Source organism: Parambassis ranga, chromosome 7 (assembly GCF_900634625.1).
Source record: "Parambassis ranga chromosome 7, fParRan2.1, whole genome shotgun sequence".
Lineage (NCBI taxonomy): Eukaryota > Metazoa > Chordata > Actinopteri > Ambassidae > Parambassis > Parambassis ranga.
Genome location: NC_041028.1, coordinates 5,112,377 through 5,136,578, shown reverse-complemented (window position 1 = coordinate 5,136,578; position 24,202 = coordinate 5,112,377). Strand labels below are relative to the sequence as shown.

Here is a 24,202-nt window from a genome sequence, read left to right as displayed (position 1 = left end):
AGCAGGACGATGCATCACACAGAGGACAGATAATGCTAACGCCTGCTGCATCAGGGGGCCAGAGCATGATGTCACCATCACTGGCATCAGTTTTAATCAAAACCAAGAAGAACATTGTAACAATGCTATCATTAAAAGAGCTTTTGAAAATAAATAATGAGGTGTGTTTTTCAAACTTTAATTCTGGGTGTAAGAAAAAAAATGAGGTAGGGGCAATTAGTAGTGGCATAAGTCACCATTCAGACATGCATGAATGAGAAATTACAACAGTGTGGGGTGCAATTAGCTCTTCCGAATCAGTGCGTGTCAGATGACATTATCTCACAGGCTGAGAACCATTACTGCACTGAGGGTCTCTAACCCCAGAAGAAAACAGGAGGGGTCAACTACTGTGGGGGGAAGAAACCATTTGGTGGCTGCCTGCACCATGAGGACATCTCTTTGGAGTGTGAAGGGCCTCAAATGTTGTCAGCCTACAAGAGGTGCAGATTTATTTTTTAACGTTGAATCTGCTTTAAGTGTGAATCTGAAACCAGCATACGTAGTTGTTAAAACAGCACAAGAGATAATTGATTTCTGATGTGGTTATTATTACTGAGAAGTCCAGTGTGATTCAGCGGGTGACGGCCACCGGTAATGTGTGTTATGTAATCTTTGTCAGTTGTACAACATCTGCGGGAGAAAGGCTTGTGTAAAACCTGACGGTGGTTTCACCGCTCTAATGGTCAGGAGCTGAGGCTGCACAGACCACAGCCTCCTCGGGGGAACAAGGGCGCTCCATGGACACTGAGCTCATGTTATTAATGGTCGTATGAGTCAGGCCAGTGGTCCTTACACGTTCTTGTTTCTTCACACATGTTGACAATCAGGCTATGGAAATATTTAACACTCACCCATAAGCATCAATAGTGTTTATTAGCATGAGTGTGCAAGTCACTTAAGCAGAGGCTGTGACTGATCTGTCAATGATGTCCCCTGGATCTATCCAGCTCTGATCTATGCACTGCTCAATCTGCATTGAAAGACACACAAAAAGACTTCATTCTCCCAGTGCAGACATTTAAGAGAACCTGGGGAGGTATTCACTGTGTGTGGCTAGCTGCGGTTGATTATAATGAGTAGAGAAAACTTATAATAGGGCCACTGATTCATCTCTGTCATTGATTAGTCAAGGGAGACCCCCTAAAACAATGTGGCCACTGGCCCCGCTGGCCTGTGTGCCTGTCTGATCGGTCCATTCATCCACCGAGGCAGCTTTTGTCTGATGTATATTCTCACTGGTGCCTCTGTGACCCTTAAGATCAAACTAGGGCAAAATACTGAGAAGATAAAATTCAGCAGTAGACCCTTTGTAAGCTACCATATCACATTTGAGCCATTACAGCTGTAACACAGTTAGCCCCTTCCAAAACATGAAGATCACAGACAGCACATGATAGAGTCTAATGATGCTTGTATGAGCTTCATTTATCAGCATGGCTTGTCCTCTGGAATCTCTACAAGTAAACATAGCCCAGGTTAGTTGTGTAATGCACTCAAACAAACCAAAAATGGCTGCAGTCACTTCTACCTTATTCATTAATTCTGATAGTGACAACTCATTTCTTTCTGTGTCATCATTTCCCGTATTTTAAATGTCCAGTAATGTGGAAAATGAAACAGAAATCACCTCAGGAAAAGTTGGAAATGATTCTATGAGAGTTTGCCCCGCCCTCCCCCCCTATACGAAGGGAGCAGTGCAGAGGAGCTACCAGCCTCCAAAGCTGGAGTCAGGGCACAAACTTTACGCACAAGTTTCCCTCAGAGGCACAGCAGCGCGGCGCGGCCAGGGACGCGAGGTAAGCAGCGTCACTTTTATAAATAACAATTAACATGTGACATAAGCGTGATTTTAAAACACTACACATTTTAAAACACTTTAAAACAGATAATTTCACGGGGGGGGGCACAAACTGTTTATGTCGCGATATTCCGGTGAATGAAATAAAAGCATGTTTTCCGGTTTTGTGCCTTTACGACAGTGACGTTCAAATTCTGAAGTGAACCCGAAGCCCGAAGTTTAATTGAAGAGACATTCAGTTTTTCGTGATCCTTCAGTCTTTGTTGCGTGTGTGCTCGTGAGTCGAGGAATTATAATCCTGAAAACAGTGTTTGCACGTGTGTACGGGCACAGTGAGGATAAGGTGCAGATTATGGATGATAAAGTAAAGCACATGTTTGAAATGCTCTGTATGACATTCCCTGAACTGATCAACAAACAACACAACAGACTGTTTTCATTCAGCCCTGTCTTTAAAGGTGGAACCAGATACCCAACACTGACTTTTCCCCCTTCTTCTATTTAATATGAATGTTGCAGAAGAGCAGAAGTTTGGATTTTGGTGAGCTGAGGTCAGTTCTGTCAAAGCACCACAGCAGCAGGCTGAGTCCTGTGGAAGATCTGGTAAAATGATTTTGTACCAGGAGCACACAAAGACATCATTGATTCTCTAAATTTAGTCGCAGTGCACTTTGTGTTGTTTTGGGGGCTTTGCCTGAATTATGAAGAAAGAGGGTGTAGCAGATGTTACTTTGATGATCTGGCGAGTCTGCCCTTTTATTATGAATAGAACTGGTTACATTTAGGCAGATTACATAACTCAGCATAAGTTAATGGCATTATTTCTGTGTGTGTATGTTGTGACAGGATGTTTGTCCTTCCAAGAACATGCAAAATCTGTGTAAGACTTTCTTCTGTTCTGTAGCAGTTCCTTCTTTTTGGTGGGAATCTGTTCCAAGGACATGCAGTCTGGGACAAATGTGATAACAAAATGAGCCTTGGGAAGAGCACCAGGGAAAAAAAGCTCAGGAACATTTAGCAGGAAATGTCTGAAAGACAAGTTTGCCATGCTTGATGTTCACTTAATCTCATATTATTGAAGCTTTTTTTTAAGTGTCACATAAGTCTTTTTCAGCAAATGGCACAAATACAAGCTGTGGGGAAAAAACAGGAAAGGTGAAATAGAAAACACCTGGTTTTCACTATGCTGTCTGATTTAAAGTCACATCAGTTACTCTCAGGGTCAGGCCTGACACACATGCCTGTCTCTGTGTTGCCACTCTGTCTCTGTACAGTATTGTGTAGCCAGAAAATCTGAAAAGAAATCTCATTAAATGCTCCCAGTTTAATAAGAAATCAAAAAATTGATCAACTCACATTAGCAGTAACTATGGCATTGTTGTTATTTCAGCTCTGTTTTTGCTACTCGGCACTGTTTGCTAGGTCGTTACTGTACATATTTCCCTCAGACAATCCAAACATTGGCCAAATTTCCATGTGCAATCAAATCAAACCACTTTTTTTTCTTCCTCTGTGGTGCCAACAGAGTAGGCATGGAAAAAATGTAGGGTATTTTTTTGGCAGGTGATCAAATGAAAGCAGACATGTTAAGGTTGATTGTTTCCAGATACCATAAATAAAATAATAAAACAGTTATTTTAATGTCAAGATCACTTAATTAACCTCTGTTTATTTTCACAGGGTAAAAAAAATCATCATCTGGAATTAAATATTGCTTAAAGAGACAACTCTCTACAAAATGAGCATTCAAAGTGCAACATTGTTTATTTGTTGGGTAATTGCGTGTGTGGACGTTTGTCTGAGCCAGAATGACTGCACCGGTGTGGACTGTCCTGTCCTCCAGAACTGCATAGGAAGTGTTTTAAAGAAGGGGTCCTGCTGCCCCACCTGTACCCAAAGAGGCTGCACCTGTGAGGGGTACCAGTACTACGACTGCGTCCAGGCAGGCTTCCGGAAAGGGAAAGTCCCAGAGGGGGAGTCATACTTTGTGGATTTCGGAAGCACTGAATGCTCCTGTCCCCAGGGAGGAGGGAAGATAAGCTGTCATTTTATTCCATGCCCTGAAATTCCCCCCAACTGCATTGATATTTTACAACCTGCAGATGGATGCCTGCAATGTGGGCGAATTGGCTGCACTAATGGCAACAAGAAGTATGAGGCGGGACACTCTTTTCAGATAGACCAGTGCCAGGTTTGCCATTGTCCAAATGAAGGTGGGAGGTTAATGTGCTCACCCATCCCTGGCTGTGATCTGCACAGTGCTAATAAGCCCACGTGGGTGACAACCACTGAAAACAACAACCCTTTGAGAGACATTAGCAGCCGTTATGACGGCCAACAAACAAGTCCTGTAGAACCATTTTCCAAGTTGGGAAACACTCTACCACTGTATAAGCAGGACCCACCCAATTCTGGCAGACAGGATTATGACTACACTCTGGCAGACCCGACATCTTCCACTATCCAAAATCTGGCTCAACCACTGGAATCTACTACAGTACCACCAGCTTACCCAAAGTCAAACTCAACTACCTTCAGCTCTCGTGACAACAGCAGGCATGAGCTGAGGGAAACGCACAAAAATGCAGAGAGAAGTGGCGAGGGTGAGGTTACACGCAACATGAATCCAACTACTACAGGTGTTCAGAGCAAAGCATCACTAACAACCACACAGAGAGTGACCACAGAGGACCACAGGCCACAACAGGAAACAGGAGAAAGGACCATGAGGCATAATAATGATAGAAACAGGGCGGTGCAGGAGATTGTTAAGGATACAGTCCGAACCAACACGCGTTTCAGGCACAAACACAGTCAGAGCAGTCAAACCAGGAATCATGGTAGCTCCCATACTGTGGGCCGTAAGGCACAAGAAAGGGTGTCAGTGGAGCCTGGGCAGCCAACTGTTAAACAGAGTTCATATCCCACAGTCAAGTTCAGCCCCACCAGCAGACCTCCTGTCAGGATGAGGGAGGATGGAGACAAGCCCCAAACACAGCCTCAAACCCTCTACAACTACCAGTCCCAGGATGAAGAGGAGGAGCCTGAGGGTAAGTTAAATCTTAACATCTTTTGACCATATCAGTAACACAGAATTCTACATCAGAATAGATCATATTCAGATGATTTACTGATGTATTTTTGTTCTCCTCTCACTTCCTGCCTTTTGAGGAGGAATTCATAATCACTCTATTCAGGCTGGCAGCAATCCAGGAAAAACAATTGTTCATGGAAAGTCTGTTTTCCCCAGATAGCATTTATCTACCTTACACAGAAGAGCAATACATCTTCTATGTATTCATTTTCATGTGTTCAAATTGACACAATGCTCTCTTTATTTCTCCAGAGATTTCTAAATGGGGGGGTAATAATAGGCCCTGCACCATTTTTTATTTGCTATGCCTCTGATGTGTCCTGTAAGAGCAGCAGAAGTTTTTTTTTTCTCTACTTTTTGTCCCAGTGAAAACGGTCCTCCTGTTTAAATTCTTCATGTCATTATCACCATATTCACTAACAACTACTCAGCTCCCCTTCAGGGCATAGCCTACATACTGCTGCCCAATCTACTGCAGGCACCAGTACAAGAAAGCTGATGATGAAGTGATTATGAGTTGCACTGCAGTGGAAAATAGAGGCTACAGTGTTGGGAGGGTAAAGTTAGGATTACAGAATACATTGTAATGGAATGGCATGTAACATTGTAAAAGTGGCATTCGCTCAGGAGTGCTAACTAAAGCAGAGTCTCTCTGACTGTTATGCTTTGTCTGGCAAAATGGAAAAAAAATATATTATTAATTAAAAAATATATTATAATATTTTATTTTCCACAGCATTACTTCAGCCTGAAAACCAATAAACAATATGTAAATTCAACTAGAGGCCATGTCAGAGCAATGCTGAAAGAAGTTTTATTTACAATTAAAATATATAGCAGCTATGATTAATATCACAAAAAATTAATTGGCTGAGACCCAAACAAGTCTCTAAAAAAGTCATTTTCTCTGAAAAATACAATTTCGTATCAGTCAGAATGTCCACAAGATGTGTGACTTGTGACAAATGGGTCCAATATACAGCCTGGTGACAGAATCACTCGGAATCTGAGATCAATTCTCCGCCTGGAATTAAATGCTAGACGCACCGCTATGCTCTTAAAGAGGTGGGACAGTTAAAAAACCCATGAAATACAAAAAAGGATCTGCCCCATAATTTTGTAAAATACCATAAAAGTGCAAATTTATGTTGCAATCAGATTGTGATTTTTATTTTTATGCTGTTTTTATGGTGCAGGTAGTCTCACTAGCTATTACAATACCATGAGGGAACTAAACAATGAATGTATAACATGACATTTCATCCTTATAGCAGCTCCAGCAACTGAATTGCTCAATAAAGTGTTTCAGGATTCTGACACTTCTTTCTTATTTGTGGTGTGTTTTGTCCAGAAAACCGCAATCAGAAGGTGTGTTGTTAACCTGCTTTACAACACTATGATTTTTGTTGAAACCTGTCAGGGCTTTTCAGCACCTGGCCCCCCATAGGTATGTGTGTGGTGATGAATGCATCTGTGAGGTGTTTCAGTGGGAGAACTCTCCACTACCTGTGGTTCATTTATAGCAATAAAGTGAGCCTACAAACTCAAATCTGTGTAATTGTCTGTGAGCCAGTATTGACATTGGCAGATGTCCTCAATAAGTTTTCCATAAGTGAGTTGAGATAAATCCCATTGTGGATTATTGGTTCATGGAACACAGTGTGAGCTGCAGGGATGGTTTTCTCCATTCTTCTCACTTTGCATGTCCATGGAATGTCACTGAGGGTCTGAGGGTTCACTGGCCTGGACTATAGGAAGATTTCCAGAGTGGTGAAAGCACAAACAGGAAAATCCTAGCCGATAAGGGCCTTGACTAATGCCTGTTATCAATGCCATTAGCTGAGTATATTCCAACAGGAAAAGAGGAAAGCTTGAAAAACAAGCACACAGCCTCAACATAAACGTGTCAGCTTTGCTGTGAAACAGACTGATGTTTTTGTTTTGCTGACTCCTGATCATTTGCCCTCTTTCTTTCCAGCCAGATGCATTTTGTGTGTGTGCTCAGGAGGGGGATGGGATTGTTTAGGCGTTCTTATACTCCTTGGCTGACCTGGTATAGGATTTCTTGGGGGTTGTACCTGTGTGGCAGCATAATACCCGTGTGATGAATGAGACCACTGTTATGGCTTGATTGCCAGGCACTGCTTACTGCTTCCTCATGAGCCTGTGTGATTACCCATCTCCCGTGAGGCTGCTCCTTTCCCCAATCTTCCCAATAATCACTTCATTTGAAGTGCACCTACACTCACTCTCTTCTTGGTAACTCCCTACTTGTAGGGTGAAGTAAACTAGAAAAGCACTTGTGTTTTTTATCAACAACGTTGTCACAACATGCTGCATGTGGGAGTGGGCTGAGCAGATGTATAATTTTCGCCTAGGATGAAAAGGAGGGCGAATTCCAGAGCTGGCCATGTGAAGGTTCATTCCTACAGTACCGCTGCTTTAAAGATCAGTTTGAGGAGCATCGTTAATCTAGGGTGGCTTTAAGGTCATTTTCAGTCATTTTGGTGCGTCCTCAACATGTTCTTACTGAAAAACCGCCTCATCCACATGTCACCCATGCTTATAAATAAAATAAAAATAAACATCTGCTCCAGATACAGAAAACCACTCATAAAAAGACAGCCACAGATCTGCCTCTTGCATCTGTATTTCTGTCATTAACATATAGATAGTTCTGCTGTTTAGAGACATATAATCCAAGCTCATAAAAGTAAATCTTTCATACATGCTTCTCAGATCTGGTTTCTAAAGCAGAAAGTAGTTCTCCTAATGGGACCTGTAAAAACTCAAAAAAAACACCAATTAGGTAATATTATTCTTCAAGTCTTATTTTTATCTATCAGATCCAAAACCAGGATTTAGATGGATTTCCTCTGGCGATGTATGAGCAAATTTCCTGTGTTCTGGTGTGTGAGCACGCCGTGGAATATATAAGGCATAATAAGGCAATTGGAAAAAGGTTCAAATTACTTTAGAATGTGGAAAGTATGTTGACAGGGTTGTGCAGCAGAATATACTTTCACAATTTAACATGCAAACGAGACAATGCATAGCCTAGAATTCACAATCGAAGGTGTCACCTCGTGGGTGTTATCTTTAGGAAACACAAGATAAACGTACACCGTTACAGACAGGACATGGCTCGTGTGTATTAGTGTTTGACTCAGATTATTTTACCACAAGGAGGAGTAACTGGATTGGTGGTTGCTGTGTGAAACCATCAGAGACTGTGGCAAAACCTCAGGGCTTGAATCATTTAAATGTGAGGGGTGGATGGTAATTTAGTGGTCTAAGGAATAAGAGGTCAACATGGGCGTCCTTCTGCATTCACTAATGTATACTAGCAGTGGTGGAATACATCATCAGATGTCAGCATGATGACCACTTAGCACCAGCAATATATGGAGAGAAGTGGTGGTCGCCTGAGGTGCCAAATCAGGTGAATTAGGTGTTGAAATCCACATTTCTGGATGGCAGCCGTCATCACTGTGGACTTGTAGCCTGTGTTGTTCTTGCTGTCTCAGAGAGCAGCATCATAGGCTCCTGTAACCCATTTCAAGGTAGACCACTAGCAGTTCTGTCTTTTTTTTTCAGAAAACAGAGGCTCTATCTTTGCCTGTTGACCTTACCAGCTTAGCTTTGTTGAAAGTGTGACACTATATTTTCAGGGCTTTGATTGTTCCTTCATCTCTGTTTGGAAGTGGTAGATGCAGGTCTCATCCATGATTACACAGTGCTGTAGAGAGAAAGAAATCTTTCAAGATCCCCTCATATGTTGAAGTGGGTTTACTTCTCACCAGGCCTTAGGAGTTTCAGGACCCAGTGAGCTGACAGCTGTGTCTGTTGGAGGTCGTTGTGGATAGCTGCATGAACATGTTCCTGGGAGATGCCTATAGCTCTGTCTTATTTAACTACAAGTGTCTGTCTACATCATTTCATACCTTCTGCGCAATTACTCACAAATTTGAAAAATGTTGGATCACAGGCTTGTTAGTTCACACTGCCCATGGAAATAAAGATAGAAGATGTCAATAATTGAAACCTGAATTGACTGTTTTGGAAGTGAAGTCATGGCGATAGCAGGAAAGTCCCCCCCCCTGTTATGTCACAGCCAGCTGTTCCTGGACAGTTATTATGTGTTTCAGAGGACACCATATCTCAGTGTGTGCTCATGTTGAAGGTGGGAAGAAAAGTGTATCACCTCCTCCCAAGCTTAACATTAGCCTCACACAGACACACAAAGGGCACACATGAACACCGACATGCTTTTAAGCTTTCAGCATTAATCATCTGGCATGGGAGGGGGGGGGGGCATTGCGTGTGCTGTTATTTCCAGTGTTGGTCCTGCATTCTCTTCAGCCCACCTGTATGGTAAATCACTGCCAAGTCCACAAAAGAAAAGACACATGAGCTTTATGACACCTTCAGACATGTTGAGAGTTGCCCCTTTTTGGATGTTATTCCAGCTCCGTATTTTTAGAGGGTGTGACGTCACCTCGTTCTGGTTTTGTGACAAAAGCAAAGCATCTGGTGTTCATGTTGGTCTAATGGATGGATGTAATGACAGACCTGGAGCAGAGATGCTCCACAGCCACCTTTCAAGCATTTATCTTAGAGCAATATAGAGGAAGCACAATAAATCAGAGTTAATTGCACAGCTCACTCGCATAAGTTCCTATACAGGCTTAATTATAAGGACTGTTATTGAGAGAGGAAGAGACCTGGGGAGAGCAGAGAGAGAGAGAGCTTGGCTAAAAAGTCTGGTGAAATGTAACCCCTCAGGAGCATGTATGAATTTTACCTCTGTGTATACATCCCACTTTCTACACAGAGTAAATGTGTATTTGTTCATGACAAGTGAACTGATTCCACCTGGAGAAAATGAAAAGGAGACTGAGTAATTATGTGTTGTTACTGTACATTCACACTGGTTCAAAGGGGTTTATAGATATGTATGAAAGAGTTTCAAGGTTCAGAATTTTCTAAACATTTAAATTATGCACTTCAGCAGCCACTTGCTCTGGCTGAGTAATTGCTTTGGTCGTATTGTATACTTACTACATGTTATGGAGAGAATGTGGAAGTAACCATGGAGACTCTTACATATTTGTGTTGAACTTAATACTATAACTGGCAACAAGATTCCACCTTGTAACCTCTGCCCTTTAGTGTGCTGTGAGAGACTAATTAAAGCTTTTTGGCTGTTGTTTATTTGCCGAGCAGCATGGCAGTGGCTGTCAACTTTTGTCCAGAATGGAATCTCATGAAATTCACAGCAGACTTAAATATACATTTGCTCTTAGAAACCACACTGTGACCTGCATCTCTGGATTTGCACAATATACATCAACAACATCATCATCATCATCAAAATGATGTGAAAGGACAGATGGTTGTCTTTGTAAACTACTAGAAAAATCAAAGATGTCATCAAATTGAGAACAAGTAGCGACAAATGCTGAGCGACATACCTAAAACACGCTCAAACACAACACAAACACTACATCCCACTGCCAGAGAAGGTCTCCATACCAACAGGTGACATTCAAAAAAGGAAACGCGAAGAGCAACAACTGCAGGTATAAAAAATCTCACCACAGGTGGATTTTGTGAGGTCTGTCAGGTTTGTTGCATTCCTGAGGGCCAGGGAAATATTTGTGGATCAGAAAATGAAGATAAGATAAAAACAAACCTTTGTGTGCCCCCCTTTTTGACTTATTTTTGCCTACTCCCACTGATTTGTTAAGCTGAGCAGCCAATCCGAGCGATATCTCTCACCATAGGGTTCCACCTCCAGTTTACCACACTCAGGAGACATGGGTCCAACTAATTCTATCAGTGCTGTGCACACCTCAATTATTATGGTTGCAAAAGGTCACTGATTATCTGATAATGGCCTAAATTATGATATAATTCAAATTTAAATCCAAATTTTTGTCTACTGCACTTTGATACATTTTACAAACTCTGTTAAATGGATCCAGACTAATTATCTGTAATCAGTGTGATGTAACTTTAGTAACCAAAAGTTAAGCTGTCAAATGAACATTATTTTCATGACCCTGTGACATCTGAGAAGAATGTCATCAGCTGTGTCACGTACAGTAGTGCAGGAGCCACAAATCAAGGCTGGAATGTGCTGCCCTGTCATTGAAGAAACACGTATACATTTTCCCCATAAAATGGATCATGTGTTTTTGCTCCGTCTGCTGCCTGACCCAGTTTGAAAATGAAGTGCTAATGTGTTACCCTCTCATTCTGGTCCAGCTGTGATTAACCAGGATGTAACAAAAAAAGAGCAATTTTACTCTGAAGACTCTGAAGGTAATTTTATATATTATAGAGTCTTTGGTTTCATACGTTTTCCATTGCCAGTTAAAGTGAGAGCCGAGTCAGGGAGTCTGAAAAGAAAAACACACAGTGTGTACTTGCTATTCTCAGCAGGTAGTCACCAAGAAACAACAGAAAAGCATCTATCTGTATGCTTGAGACAAGTGTTCCAGAGAAGATTTTACAGGAGGTTAATCATTCTTAGCCATATGGATTCTAACTGTAAACATTTCCAGTGATTTCTCAGAAACACTGGCTGCACTAAGCAAGTTAAGTCTGGATCTTGGTGTTTGTGTTTCATTACAGTGTCTGCCAAGGAGCTGGTGAAGACCTGCTGTGAGACAGGGGAGAAATGGGCTTCAGCTAATGGTCACTGTAACAGCATGGAGCCACCCACAAAAGACAGACACTCCATATGCTGGTAAGGCCATTAGGTAACACTCATTGGACATCCAGGTAAAATCTGTTAAGGATTTCTGTAGCATATTAAGTTTAGATTCCTAGAAGCTCTGAAACACAGTTCATTCAGCTCTGTGAATGAGAAGAATTATTATTGTTGCTGTAACGCCAGCATTGCAGTCCAAGTACTTCTTCAGGTTGTTTCTCATGTGCGCCTGCCTTTTTACCCTGCCAGGACTGCCCAACAGCAGTGCTGCCTCGGCTCCCTGAAGGAAGGCCGATGCTTGGCTGGAATTAATGCAGCCAGAGCAGGAAATGTGTGTGAAGAGGACGCCAGCCATAAATGTGGGATTGATTCCTACAAGGCAAGTATCTGTGGCTGAGGACCATGGCAAAGGGCAAACACGGTTCAGAGGGTTCACAGTCGAACTTAGACAGTTGTAATTAAACCACAATAATACAGCCTGCAGGGAGTAACGTTATTCTAGATGTCTTTTGAGGATTACTGCTGTGGGGTGTCGATGCCTGTGTTATTTCATTATCCTAAACAAAGTGATTCAGGGCCTATTATAACTCCCACAGTCCTGGAAGCTTCCCTGTTGTCCGAGCAGACCTCACTGATTGGAAATGTCAGATGTAAATTGTTTGGCCCTTTCTGAACTAATTCAAAGACTCGCTGGGAATTGACTTGGTTACCCAGATGTGACCGTGGTTAGTAGGTTATTATTGCAGTCAATGAGAGTCCATTCGTTGTGACTCCCAAAGCTAATTATTTGTGATATAACCTGTGCTGATCTCATCTGTTCAGAGGCACTTACACAGCGATGGTGCAGTGCAGCTGTTAAATATTGCCTTTCACCACCTTTCTGAGGGGGCCCTTGTAGTTTTAGTAATATTATTCCATCCACAACCACACTATATCACAGCACCCATTACTTCAGTTTTATATTTCTTGCTGAGGACTGCCAGAAAGAGGAGAGTCACACTAAATTCAATGGTGTACCTACTGCACAGGCAGCAGCTCTGTGCACTGAATTTACTGTGCTTTCGGCTCAACACTAATAACAGTTGTCCTAAGATAAACACAAGCAGAGCAGCTTTAGTTTTTGAGAAATATTAACACTTTGTTTTGATGTTAACACCAGAGAAATGCTTTTCTGCATCATCTTCAGTGGAAGATGAATTTGTGAATCCTTCGTGTAGATGTGTCCAATTTTTAGAAACACCTTATGATATCTCACAGTCCACAACAATCTGTGTTTTCAGGGTGGTTTTTCCACTCTTAACATCTTGGTGTGATCTAAGACTGCATGTGATTACTGTGTGTTTGTACCGCAGGAGTGCTGCGACTGCTGCTCTCTTGGCCTGCAGTTCCGCAGGGAGGGGAATCGCTGTGAAGCCCACCGGTACCTGGGTTTCCACTGCAGACACGTCTTTGTAACCTGCTGTAAGGGTGAGGACTGGAGGACTGAGAGTCAAGGTGGCTGGCACACTGTCAGAGAGAGGCCTCCTCTGGATTCCACTCAAGCACCAACAAAAGGTATTGTCAACAAATATTCACAACTTAAAATGCATGTTTCGAGCCAGATAAGGGGGTGTTGTTAGGATGCCCTGCCAGGGAACGATTTTTACAGAAAAACAATCCATTTTCTTTAAACTAGGCGTTAAAGGGGAGCGCGGTGGGTGGTAAAAAAATGGTGTACCTCATTGTCCCACTCACCCCATGTACTGTAACTCTAAGAGATCTAGTGTCTGCCTGGTATTCACTTCTGTTCCAGTAAACTGCTGTGTTGCTGGAAGCTGGCCGCTGCAAAGTGAAAAACTCTGCTCGTATCAAATTCACATTGTTTTTTGAAGTCTTATCTGCCTTGTTGTTACAGTTAATGGGATGCCTTTCAATAGGATGTGGAGAACACAAACAACTACACACGTCTTTTAGAGCATTTTGTGCATTTTCTTGCATGTGTGTTTTTATACGATCTAACATAACATCTAAGGATGGGCGTTGCAAACATGTTTAGGGTGTGAGTGATGTGGAATGTGGCAGCGGTTTGATGCTTTGCCCTGAAAAATAAACATTACATTAAAAACAAACTTTTATTCTGCATAAAGATTACATCTTTATTACACTTTAAGAACACCATCTCTTCTTGTGGTGTAGTATCTGACAGCCCCTACCCTAAGGAGGCCTTCTCCATCAGTGATGAGCAGGATGGAGAGAACGCAGCGGAGGGTCCTGTTGAGGTGGAGGACATGGATGAGTGCCGGATGTATGAGGACAAAATCTGCCACCACAGATGTGTGAACACGCCGGGCTCTTTCCGGTGCGAGTGCTTCCCTGGATACGTACTCCAAGACGACGCTTTCACTTGTGCGCGAGGTATTTTGTCCCACATTTACTCTGACATTTCCAGTTAAAAATTTACTGTCTGCACGCTTGTCAGAAAACTCCCCGTTTATCTACACATTCACTTTGTATTATTTTCCTGGCCTGTTTAAGTTCCTTCCTGTCTGCAAGGCCTGATACTGCCTAATAATAATTTTTCTATTCGTACACTAACATCCCTTTCCTGGACTGACAGCAATGCACAGCTAGTCATATCTCTGGAAAAAAAAAACAGCTCAATCAGAGTCCTGCTCAGATGTACAGATTAGAAGTATTTTAAGGTAATGCTGTGCAACGAGGCAGACGTTAATCAGCAGTGGCTTTTACCAACATAAGCCTGTCTCAACAGGATACTAATGCCAGAGCTCGCAGCAAATTACAGTGAGGGATGGAGCTCACTAATAAAACCAAATGTTTGTCTGCAGGCAATGTTTTTTCCTGTCTCACCTCTATTACAACTTTCATCCACTAGCCTCATATCGTTGGATGGGAAATGCAGGTATTGCACAACGTCTGAGCCTCTAACTTAGACGACTGTAGAATGTGAGAGGTGGAACTTCTGATTACAGTGCTGACATTCATATTCATGTTCATGCAGAGACGGTGGAAGAGGAGAACAGACTGAAGGAGGTTGACAGAGCGGCAGCGGCAGATTCCATCGCGCCTCTTCCGCCTCCCACCCAGCCGACTGTCCCACTCAACCCGTGTGAAGGTTAGAACTGCAGCGCTTAATCACAGGAGAGGGAGAGAGCTGCAGGCCTGACAGCTCACAATGAGCACTTTCCTTCATCCTTATGTCTTAATAAGAGGCTGGAGCTTGCATCTAGATGCAGCTGAATATGTTTAGAGGAGCTGCCGTAGACTGACATGCTGTTATTTCAACCTTTCCATGAAATGTTACGGTGCTGCAAATGTCAAACACAAGTGACATTTTGGCGTCAGACACCCGGTTTCATGAGTTCACCCTATCATAGTCTGAGCAGGGTCACATTTTGTTGCTCTTGTTTGGTTTCCATGACACCAGGGTGGAGGTCCAGCACACTGTGGGCCAACAGTAGGAAACACAATATGGCCAGGTCAGGGATCAGTTTGGAAAGAGGAAATGAGCAAACACTAATACAGTAAATATTCTCACACAGAATCCCAAAGATGTCCTCGGTTTCATCCTAAATGCTGCCATGCAGAGTAGTGGTAGCAATATATTTTCATTTGACCTGACTATGAGGCTTTTTTTTCCCAGGAAACAGCATCTGTGAGCAACAGTGCACCCCAGTGGGCGGACAGGCACAGTGCTCCTGTTTTCCAGGATTCACACTGAAAGCTGATGGACGCTCCTGTGAAGGTACGCAGTGTTTGGGAAATGTGTTTTATTACTAATAATGTCCTCGAATGACATTTGTTACATATGTAAAATGTATTTTAAATCATTTGCATTGATGCTATTATTGCATTTAACAGGTGGATAAAGACAGTCATGATTAATTTTTGACTTTTAGAGAACAGGAACAATTTTATTTTATTAACGTCAAACAAGTATTCAAGATTTAAAAAAAACAAACTTTTTTTGAATTAACAGTGGTCAGACAAATTACCATGAAAAAGTACGCTCCGAACAAACAAAAGTTGATGATAGGTGCACATTTTATTCATTTTAAAAAAGTCTACAGCTAATATTTCTTTACAAACAAACCTTTATGGCACAGTGATGTCTGCGTTCATTTAGCTTCATGTGGGACATATTGTATTTGTGTAACAAAAGCATAGTAGCAGCAAATTGCTTTTAATTTTCAGAATGTGTTAAAAACATATCCTTTTTTTGGAAATATAACTGTCTTTTGATTACCACATATTTAAACTGACAAAGGAAGCAAAACACTGTGTTCTGTGTACCTCCACCACCTTTTGCATTTATTTATCCTCAACATTGAAGTAAGGAGCTAAAATAAGTTGTAATGCAGAAAATATTTTCTTACATTACACCAGGGTAGGTTCCAGTTTCTTGTCACTGATTTGTCTCTTTCTGACATCAGCGCCTCTAGATTTGCAGAGCAGATACCTCTCTAATCCTCTTCTTTCTCAGCAAGAAACACAAGGAGGAGCTTTTATCTACCAGAGGGATTATCCCAACTATCCATGCATTATCGCAATATATATCTTACCAGCTGCACACCGCATGCACTCATTATTTCCACTGGTGGACTGTGTGTTTCATCGTGAAGCTGTGATACATCCTTAGGGTAGCCACTGGTCTGTCTCAACAGCAAACAGCAGGAGGCTCGGTGTGATGAGACATTTCTCACTGTGTGGATTTTACACCCTGCGGTCTTGCACCCTAATCTCTCTGTCCTCAAAGAGGGTCAGAGCTGACACAGATGTAATCATACTTGCAAAATGTATTTGTGCATCTTCCTGTCTGCTTTATCATCTTCACACTTGATTCTTTTCTCCTCAACATCTAGACATAAATGAGTGTCAGTCTGCGCGCGCCTGCCAGTTCAATGAACGCTGCATGAACACTGCAGGGAGTTACGTCTGCCAGAGACTGATCACCTGCCCCCCTGGATACCAGATCAACAATGATGTTTGTGAAGGTACACTACACCTTATCAGCACTGAGCAGCATCAAAGTGTTCACTTCCACCCCACAGAGAATATGTTGTAAACGCCGGCAAGGGAGCATTTGTGTTGCTGCATGCTCACAATGTGAGGAAAGTGCATTGTTCAAGCACAATATCTTTCAGCACCCTCGAGAGTAAGTATTGAAAATTAGATTTTTTTTAAATTCACATCCAGTAATTATGTAATTTTACATGTTACCACACAGACATGAGGGGGTAGTGAGTAATATGACTCGAGAGTGTTTTTTCCTTTACTGTTTGCTTGTGCTGTAAAGAGATGCCTGCAACAGTAAACCTCCCAGCATGCCTCATTATTTCCATGCGCCATAAATTGGTCTGATTCGTAAAGCAGCAGCAGTGTTCAGGAAGAAGGACCTTTGTAAGATGTGCTGTGAGTGCTGTTTGCAGATGTGGCAAAAAGACTCAGCTTGTGAATTTATTAGAGGATGGCAAATGAGCATTTAACGAGTAAGCCTCTAAACAGTTGCTACTTCAGACCACTGCTATGAGTGGGGAGCGTGGAGTAAACGTGCAGCAGTGGTGTGCTAATCTTTCTCCACTTTGTGTCACTGTAATGAAACACTCTTTTTGCTTCCACTCACAGAAACTAAATAGTCTTTTTTCTTACTCATCTGTAAGAGAATGAGTCAGTTAAGAACTAGAATAAATCGTGCAATCTTGGATCAATACTGACAGACCCTTTAAAACATGCTACAAACTACAAAGCAGGGACATCATAAACATGCTTAAATCAGTATATAATAATCAGTGAAATAGGATTTTGGTTGAGTGTATAAAAAGATTTTGGCTCAAAATGAACTTAGACTTCTTTTTTTCCAGAAAATCCAACTTTAGCAACATGTAGCGTTATTATCTATAGAGCAAATGTGTCAGGATGTAAATTATAGTGCAGAGGCTCAGGTACAGCCCATAGCTAACTCAGGGAGTCACACCATACATTTCCTGCTTTACCTCAAGCATGAGATCAAGACCAAAACATATTAATTATACAAAAAAGTGATCAGTAATTTTGCAGCCTGTAGTAAGATTAATATGTGCATGTGCAGTTTAACTCTTCTTGTGGTTATGAGGCAGTTCCCTCTCAAGGGTTTTCCGCTTATAAAGAGCATCCATGAGGACATGGTAGCAACACAAATGGCTGCTACTTTTCTTCAAGATTTGTTGCCATGGATGAAACCTAAAAAAATTTAAGGAGAATTGAGATTGAAATTGGCACACTGTTCACATTGTTTCATTCACATAGTATCTATTAATGCACGTATGTTAATGTTAACAGAGGAAGAGAAACACCGGAGAAAAGGGTTCAAAGAGGTTAAATTCCCACACATACAGCAGCCGGCAGTCTTTGACTTGACCTTTTTATTCCTTGAGCCCTTTGCCTTCTCTGGGAGGGAAGTCAGTGCCAATGTCTCACACATTTATCCTGCTTCCTGCTTTTTCTCTCCCTGCCTTCATCAGTGTCAGGCTAACTCAGGGTTCTTGCAGACTCTGCCAGGTTTGTGTCAGGAGAAAGATGCTCAATCACTGCTGTTTAGAGACTTACCCTATATCCGCAGGGCTGCCTGCCAGCATCGGTTTGGGCCTCTATACAAGAATTACGGTGACGAAACCCTGCAAATGTACTTCTAGAAAACACAAGGCACCTATGCATTATTCACATACACCACACACACACGCCCACACACACATGTTCACTACATTTTGAGATGTTTTGAGGCAGTTATTTCCCTCTAGCTTTGCTCTGTACTATGTTAACAGATGTGGAACTTTGATTGACAGCTGGTAAATCCCTCAACAGACAGGTGTTACAGGGCTCTGGAGGAATATGCTGCAGCTTTCACTCAAACACTGCACAGGAAGACTGATGCTTGTGAATTCTGCTGGTTTGACTCATTAGATTCATTCATCTAGTTGAAATAATAAGCTGCCATTCAGGCAGTTCAGGTCAGAATAAGATGGATTAGTATAGGTACAGTTCCTGAGATATAATACAATTATTTTACTCTTGATTACCCTCTGGAGTGTTGACTGGGAGTGCCTTATGATAAATGAACAGCAGTACAATCTGCTGTTTAACCACACTGCCACCCAGTGGTGGAATATGGCACCATATATGTGTTATGTGCATATTTGCAGCGTCTTCAGTTGTCATATGTTATCTCTCCTCACACAGACATCAATGAGTGCACGCAGGGAAGCCATAACTGTGGAGTTGGCTTTGAGTGTGTGAATACAGAGGGCTCGTTCACATGTAACCCCAAACCTCGCTGTCCTGTGGGTTTTAACCAGGATGCACAGGACACCTGTGCAGGTAAGAGAAAGACGGTAGCTTTCCTTCACATTTGTGTTTTAACAAATGAACTGAATCTAAGTTACGGATAAAAAAGTCAGTTTTTATCAAAAAGTGTAATACTTACCTCCAGCAAGTAGCCAAGATGAAATTTACAGCCATGTCTGACCAAATATATACACAACATGTGGTGAAGATTTATGCATAAAGCTTATACATTTATATGGTTTAAAGTGTCCCATTCATTTCTTCGTTTTTTCAGTAGTACTGGTTTTTTATGATTTTTTGCTGATTGAAGCTGTACCTGTAATCATGCAACAAGCATCTGTGGCCTGTTTAGCATTAAGTCAGTATTGTTTGTGGTTTTAGAGATCCCTTATCTTTCTTCCAAACAGTCAAGTGAACCAAGGCAAATACACAGAGAGAAATTTCCCCACAGGTGAATCACAGTCTGCAGAGCTGCACAGCCTTACACTGTGCAGGTGAATCAGCAGGGCTACAGTGACAGAGAGGGTTAAATGCCACACAGACAGGAGATCAGAGACGTTGCTGTTAGGGGCTGCGAAGGGGTGGATAAAAGCCAATCCTCTGTCCTCCTCCAGTACAAACTGAAGCCGTGGAATTAGCCCCCAGGGGCAGGAACTGGGGCATGTTAAGGCAGCAGACGCCACTATAAAAGGAGTGCAAAAGAAATGCTCAGAGAAATGAGAAAATCAAGAAAATGTCAGACTCACACACACACAACAAAGTTATCCAAGGGAATGCAACTGTGTGATGTATGATTGCTTTGAAATTGACAACACAGTGTGGCTAAAGAGCGGCTGCTCTGGTCTCTGGTGCCTCGTCTTTGTGCTTTGGGGCTTTCCTTTCTTACCTTTATCTCTGTCTTTCCCCCCCTGTGGCAGACGTTGATGAGTGCGGTGCTTCGACCCAGCCATGTGGTCCAGGCTTTAACTGCATCAACACAGTGGGCTCTTACATGTGCCACAGGCAGATAATATGCAGCCGCGGCTATCATGCCAGTCCAGACGGGTCCAGATGTGTTGGTAATATTTGTTTGCTACATATAATCAGATATAGTTTACAACATATGCACCTGTATGAACACAGAAAATGGTTAATCCACTGATAACTCCATCTCTCTTTCTATACCTCATAGATGTGGATGAATGTGAGAGCAGCCTGCACCGTTGTGGAGAAGGCCAGCTGTGCCACAATTTGCCTGGTTCCTATCGTTGCGAATGCCACACAGGCTATCAGTATGACTCATTCAGGAGGATGTGTGTAGGTATGTTGGGCATCATATACATCATCTGAAGAAAAGCACAAGGTGCAAAAGAAAGACAATGTTTTCCAGTTTCCTGATCATTCTGTTGCTACTAATATTCACTTTTTCACTCTCTAGCTTTACTGTACGTACACCCCTCCTCCTTTATCTGCCTCCTCTGCTGCTGCTGTTTATTATTCAGTGGTGGTCAGAACTGCTGCTGTTTCCAGAGCCACCTGACCGCCCATCGCACCCCCTGCTGCAGAGGACTTCAGCTGCTGCTGCTGTTGTTCTCTCTCTCTCTCTGTTTAGGATTCACTGTGTGTTGTGGCTCTCACAATAATGGACTCTTCTCAAGTGTTTAGACTATCAGCAGACAGATGGTCCCCTCACATCAGACTCTCATTGACATGCACACAAACATGCCATGGCATGCACACGTACGGGGCTGTGCAACGCGGCCAACCTGCACATGCTTGGGTGCAAACACACAAATGCAAAATGCACTTTCCCAAAGTGTGATGATGATGCTGCTGCTTCTTTCCTTCAGATGTGAACGAATGTTGGCGCTACCCAGGCCGCCTGTGTGCCCAGACCTGCGAGAACACCCCAGGCTCCTATGAATGCTCGTGTACCTCTGGTTTCCGCTTATCTGCTGATGGCAAGAACTGTGAAGGTGTGTTTGCGTTGGGTGTGTGTTCATGTTGATGCATGTTGCTGTATGTTTTTGTGAATTTGTGCGTGAAAATATGTGTGTGTGTGTGTTTGTGCTTCATGAACAGTGCCGGTTCCAGGACAGCTGGATATTAAAAGTTGGCCACTGAAAAGCGTTTAGCTGTTACATACTGTGATGTATGCCTTCAAGCAGAAACCATTAAAAACATAATTGACTTAATAACAACATCTTGTTTATATGTTGGGATAAAAACATAGAAATATCTTTGATCAGGTTAATTGTGACAGTAATGAGCTCTAACCTCTAATCTCCAGATGTGAATGAGTGTCTGGGCAACCCATGCACTCAGGAGTGTGCCAACATCTACGGTTCCTATCAGTGCTACTGCAACCAGGGATACTACCTCAGGGAGGATGGGCACACCTGTGAAGGTGCGTCAGGCTACACATCACCACATTCACACCAAATATCTGTTTGTTTATCTCAATCTGTTTTCATTGTTGTTTTACAGACATTGACGAGTGTTCCCAGAGTATTGGCCACCTGTGCACCTATAAGTGTGTGAACGTTTTAGGGAGTTACCAGTGCGCCTGTCCTGAATATGGGTACATCATGTCTCCAAATGGACGATCCTGCAGAGGTAAATACATGCACTAATACCTCAAACTCATAGTTCCTTTTATAATCAGTAATGAACTCCCACACTCGCATAGAGGGATCAGTGTAAGCTGTAGGATGTCACTCACGTTTTTCCTCAAAAGCTTTCTGACTCCACAACATCCAATGCAGGACCATCAAACATGGCCTCACTGTATTGCAGATGCTTCAGTGCTTCAGTGCCACTGTGCCTCATTGAGTTCTGCTCTGAAATAGATTTTTAAAATGGCTCTGCACCCATTTACCTCTTCACAGAGTGTACAGTAATGGTTCAGCTCAGATAAATATAATTGGTAATTTTACAGTGGCACAGTAATTACACACTCTGTAAAACTTTATTGCCTTTAAAATCTTGTCATGCTAATTTGAATTTTTTTTTTTGCTGCAGCAATTTGTTCTTCCCACAAAGAAACTTTAAAGTTGTGTGTATCAATGAGACACACACACACAAACACACAGTCTTCTGCTCTTGCAGGCTGTGAACAAGCTCTAAACAATGTGCATTAACAATGTGTTTTTTTTAGATATCGACGAGTGTGCCACCGGGGTTCATAATTGCTCCTTAGCTGAGACCTGCTACAACATCCAAGGAGGGTACCGCTGCCTTTCCCTCGACTGTCCACCAAACTACCGCAAAGTGTCTGACACGTAAGTTATAGCATCACTTTATGATCAGGTGTTTTATTTAAAGCACTGTGTTGACCTTGGTATTCTGTGTCACTTTCAGGCGTTGTGAGCGGATCAGTTGTCCCAACTACCTGGAGTGTCAGAACTCTCCTCTGAGAATCACCTATTACTACCTCAGCTTTCAGTCCAACATTGTCATCCCTGCACAGATATTCCGCATTGGGCCCTCTCCTGCCTACTCTGGGGACAACGTCATCGTCACCATCACACAGGGAAACGAAGAAAACTACTTCAGCACGAGGAAGCTGAATGCCTACACAGGCGCCGTGTACTTACACCGACAGGTTGAGGGTCCGAGGGATTTCCTCATCACGGTGGAGATGAAGCTGTGGAGACAGGGGACGTTCACCACTTTCCAGGCCAAGATCTACGTCTTCATCACAACCAATTTGCTCTAACAGTCGGAGTTATTGGCCAGTATGGACCTTAATTCAGTTCACAGGGGAGGAGTTTTCACATCACTATTTAATAAAGCCACTGTCTGTTATGATGAGTTTGAATAGTTAATCCACCTGTTGTTCACTTGTAGTTGCTGTAAGAGCAGTGGAATAGTCTAGAATTCATTTTTATTTTAATTGCATGAAACCATGTAATTTCAGTATTTTTCTAACATGTTGTTTGAACTCATTTCATACCAAAAAACTCTCTAAAGTCTTAATCTACATAAATATTCTTGGCAAAAGTAAAATCAGAGCTGCTGTAAGAAGTGCAAACACTCAAAAAAAATGTAGTGCATTTAACTCTTAACCACTGTATCATCGAGTCATCAGACATCCTTTGATATTTTGTGATGAGGTTGCATTACCAAGCAGCTGTATCTGTCTTACTTCTTCTGCACTGCTTTTTTTCCTCTTTGAAGTATTTTAAAAACTAATTTAATATTACATGTTATATGCAGTATTTTTGTATCTATGTAACCAGTCATATTATCAATGGGTGTACTATATTTTTATGCTAGATTCCTAAGCAAAAAAGTATTTTATTAAAATATTTGAATTTTTGTCTTTTTTCATCACTTATGTTTACCTGTTAAAATATACAATCTTTGCCATGGCATGTCGCATAGTAAATATTCATGAACATATTGTACCTGATCACACCTGACTGTAACCTTGCAATCACACAAGCGTACTTTGTAATGGCCAAACGTAAATAAGCATGTGGTGTAGGAGATATGAACAAATGTGCAGATTTACAGCTCATCTAGTAGAATGCATAGGAAGTGTTACACTGCCACCTACAGGTTCAAGTCCTACACCAAAAAAACATGAATTTGTGAATAATGATTTAAAGACATGGTGGTTTTTGAGTTGTTTTTTCTGTTCTTTAAGTTATAGTATAGTAATCTCTCCCCTTTGCTCTGAGTGCAGTTAACCTCCTGGACCTCCTGTAATCATCGGAAAGGGTGTGTGTGTCTCTGTGACAGCTGTATTAATGCCTCTTCCAAACCGAGCCAGTTTTCTGCTCTCCAAGATGAGTTATATTGCCAAAGGTCACTCCAACCAAAGCAACTAATTTCTGTGATTTCTGCACTCATTTCAATCCCTTACCGCTCTGGAAATGATAATATCCACCCAAAAAGCATCAAGGAAATACAGCATTCATAGCTGTCGAGTCTGAGACTATCCTCCTGACATAACTCATAATAATAGCTATGTGTGTATGACTGACTCAAGCTTTCAAACACACCCAGTAAGTGAGATGCCACTCTTGGTATGTACAGGACATAACAAGGCCTGGAACAGTGACTGATGTCTCTTTCCCCTAATTAGCTTTATCTGCTCTTCGAGGTGGTGCTGTGTTTCAGGGACAGTGAATCACGTATCCCAGGATGGCTAAGATACAATACACACATCTATTATGGGTCTAGGGTCACTGACAGGAAGTTTGGAAATGTCCTGGCCAAAAAAAGAACAAGCTGTAAGAGACTGTAA

The 24,202-nt window shown here is 42.1% G+C and overlaps 1 protein-coding gene across 1 annotated transcript; it reads left to right on the top strand.

Annotated features, from left to right (window-relative positions):
* The first annotated feature begins 1,732 nt into the window (after positions 1-1,732).
* On the top strand, positions 1,733-23,269 carry LOC114438740 (fibulin-2-like). The gene is made up of 17 exons (XM_028410267.1): positions 1,733-1,838; positions 3,521-4,890; positions 11,574-11,688; positions 11,902-12,031; positions 13,005-13,206; positions 13,828-14,046; positions 14,651-14,764; positions 15,293-15,394; positions 16,512-16,643; positions 18,865-19,002; positions 19,887-20,027; positions 20,141-20,269; positions 20,799-20,924; positions 21,239-21,355; positions 21,436-21,564; positions 22,106-22,229; positions 22,309-23,269. Exons 2-17 carry the CDS (start codon positions 3,579-3,581, stop codon positions 22,664-22,666), a joined length of 3,588 nt encoding a protein of 1,195 aa, XP_028266068.1. The 5' UTR covers positions 1,733-1,838; positions 3,521-3,578; the 3' UTR covers positions 22,667-23,269.
* Positions 23,270-24,202: the final 933 nt, after the last annotated feature.

What these genes read in the sequence shown, in the direction of transcription:
- LOC114438740 (XM_028410267.1), top strand. Translation starts at nt 3,579, where the DNA reads ATGAGCATTCAAAGTGCAACATTGTTTATTTGTTGGGTAATTGCGTGT. An exon ending in CACTCAAGCACCAACAAAAG is followed by an intron (nt 13,207 to 13,827) that starts GTATTGTCAACA and finishes CTTGTGGTGTAG; the next exon opens with TATCTGACAGCCCCTACCCT. An exon ending in TGCACAGGACACCTGTGCAG is followed by an intron (nt 19,003 to 19,886) that starts GTAAGAGAAAGA and finishes CCCCTGTGGCAG; the next exon opens with ACGTTGATGAGTGCGGTGCT.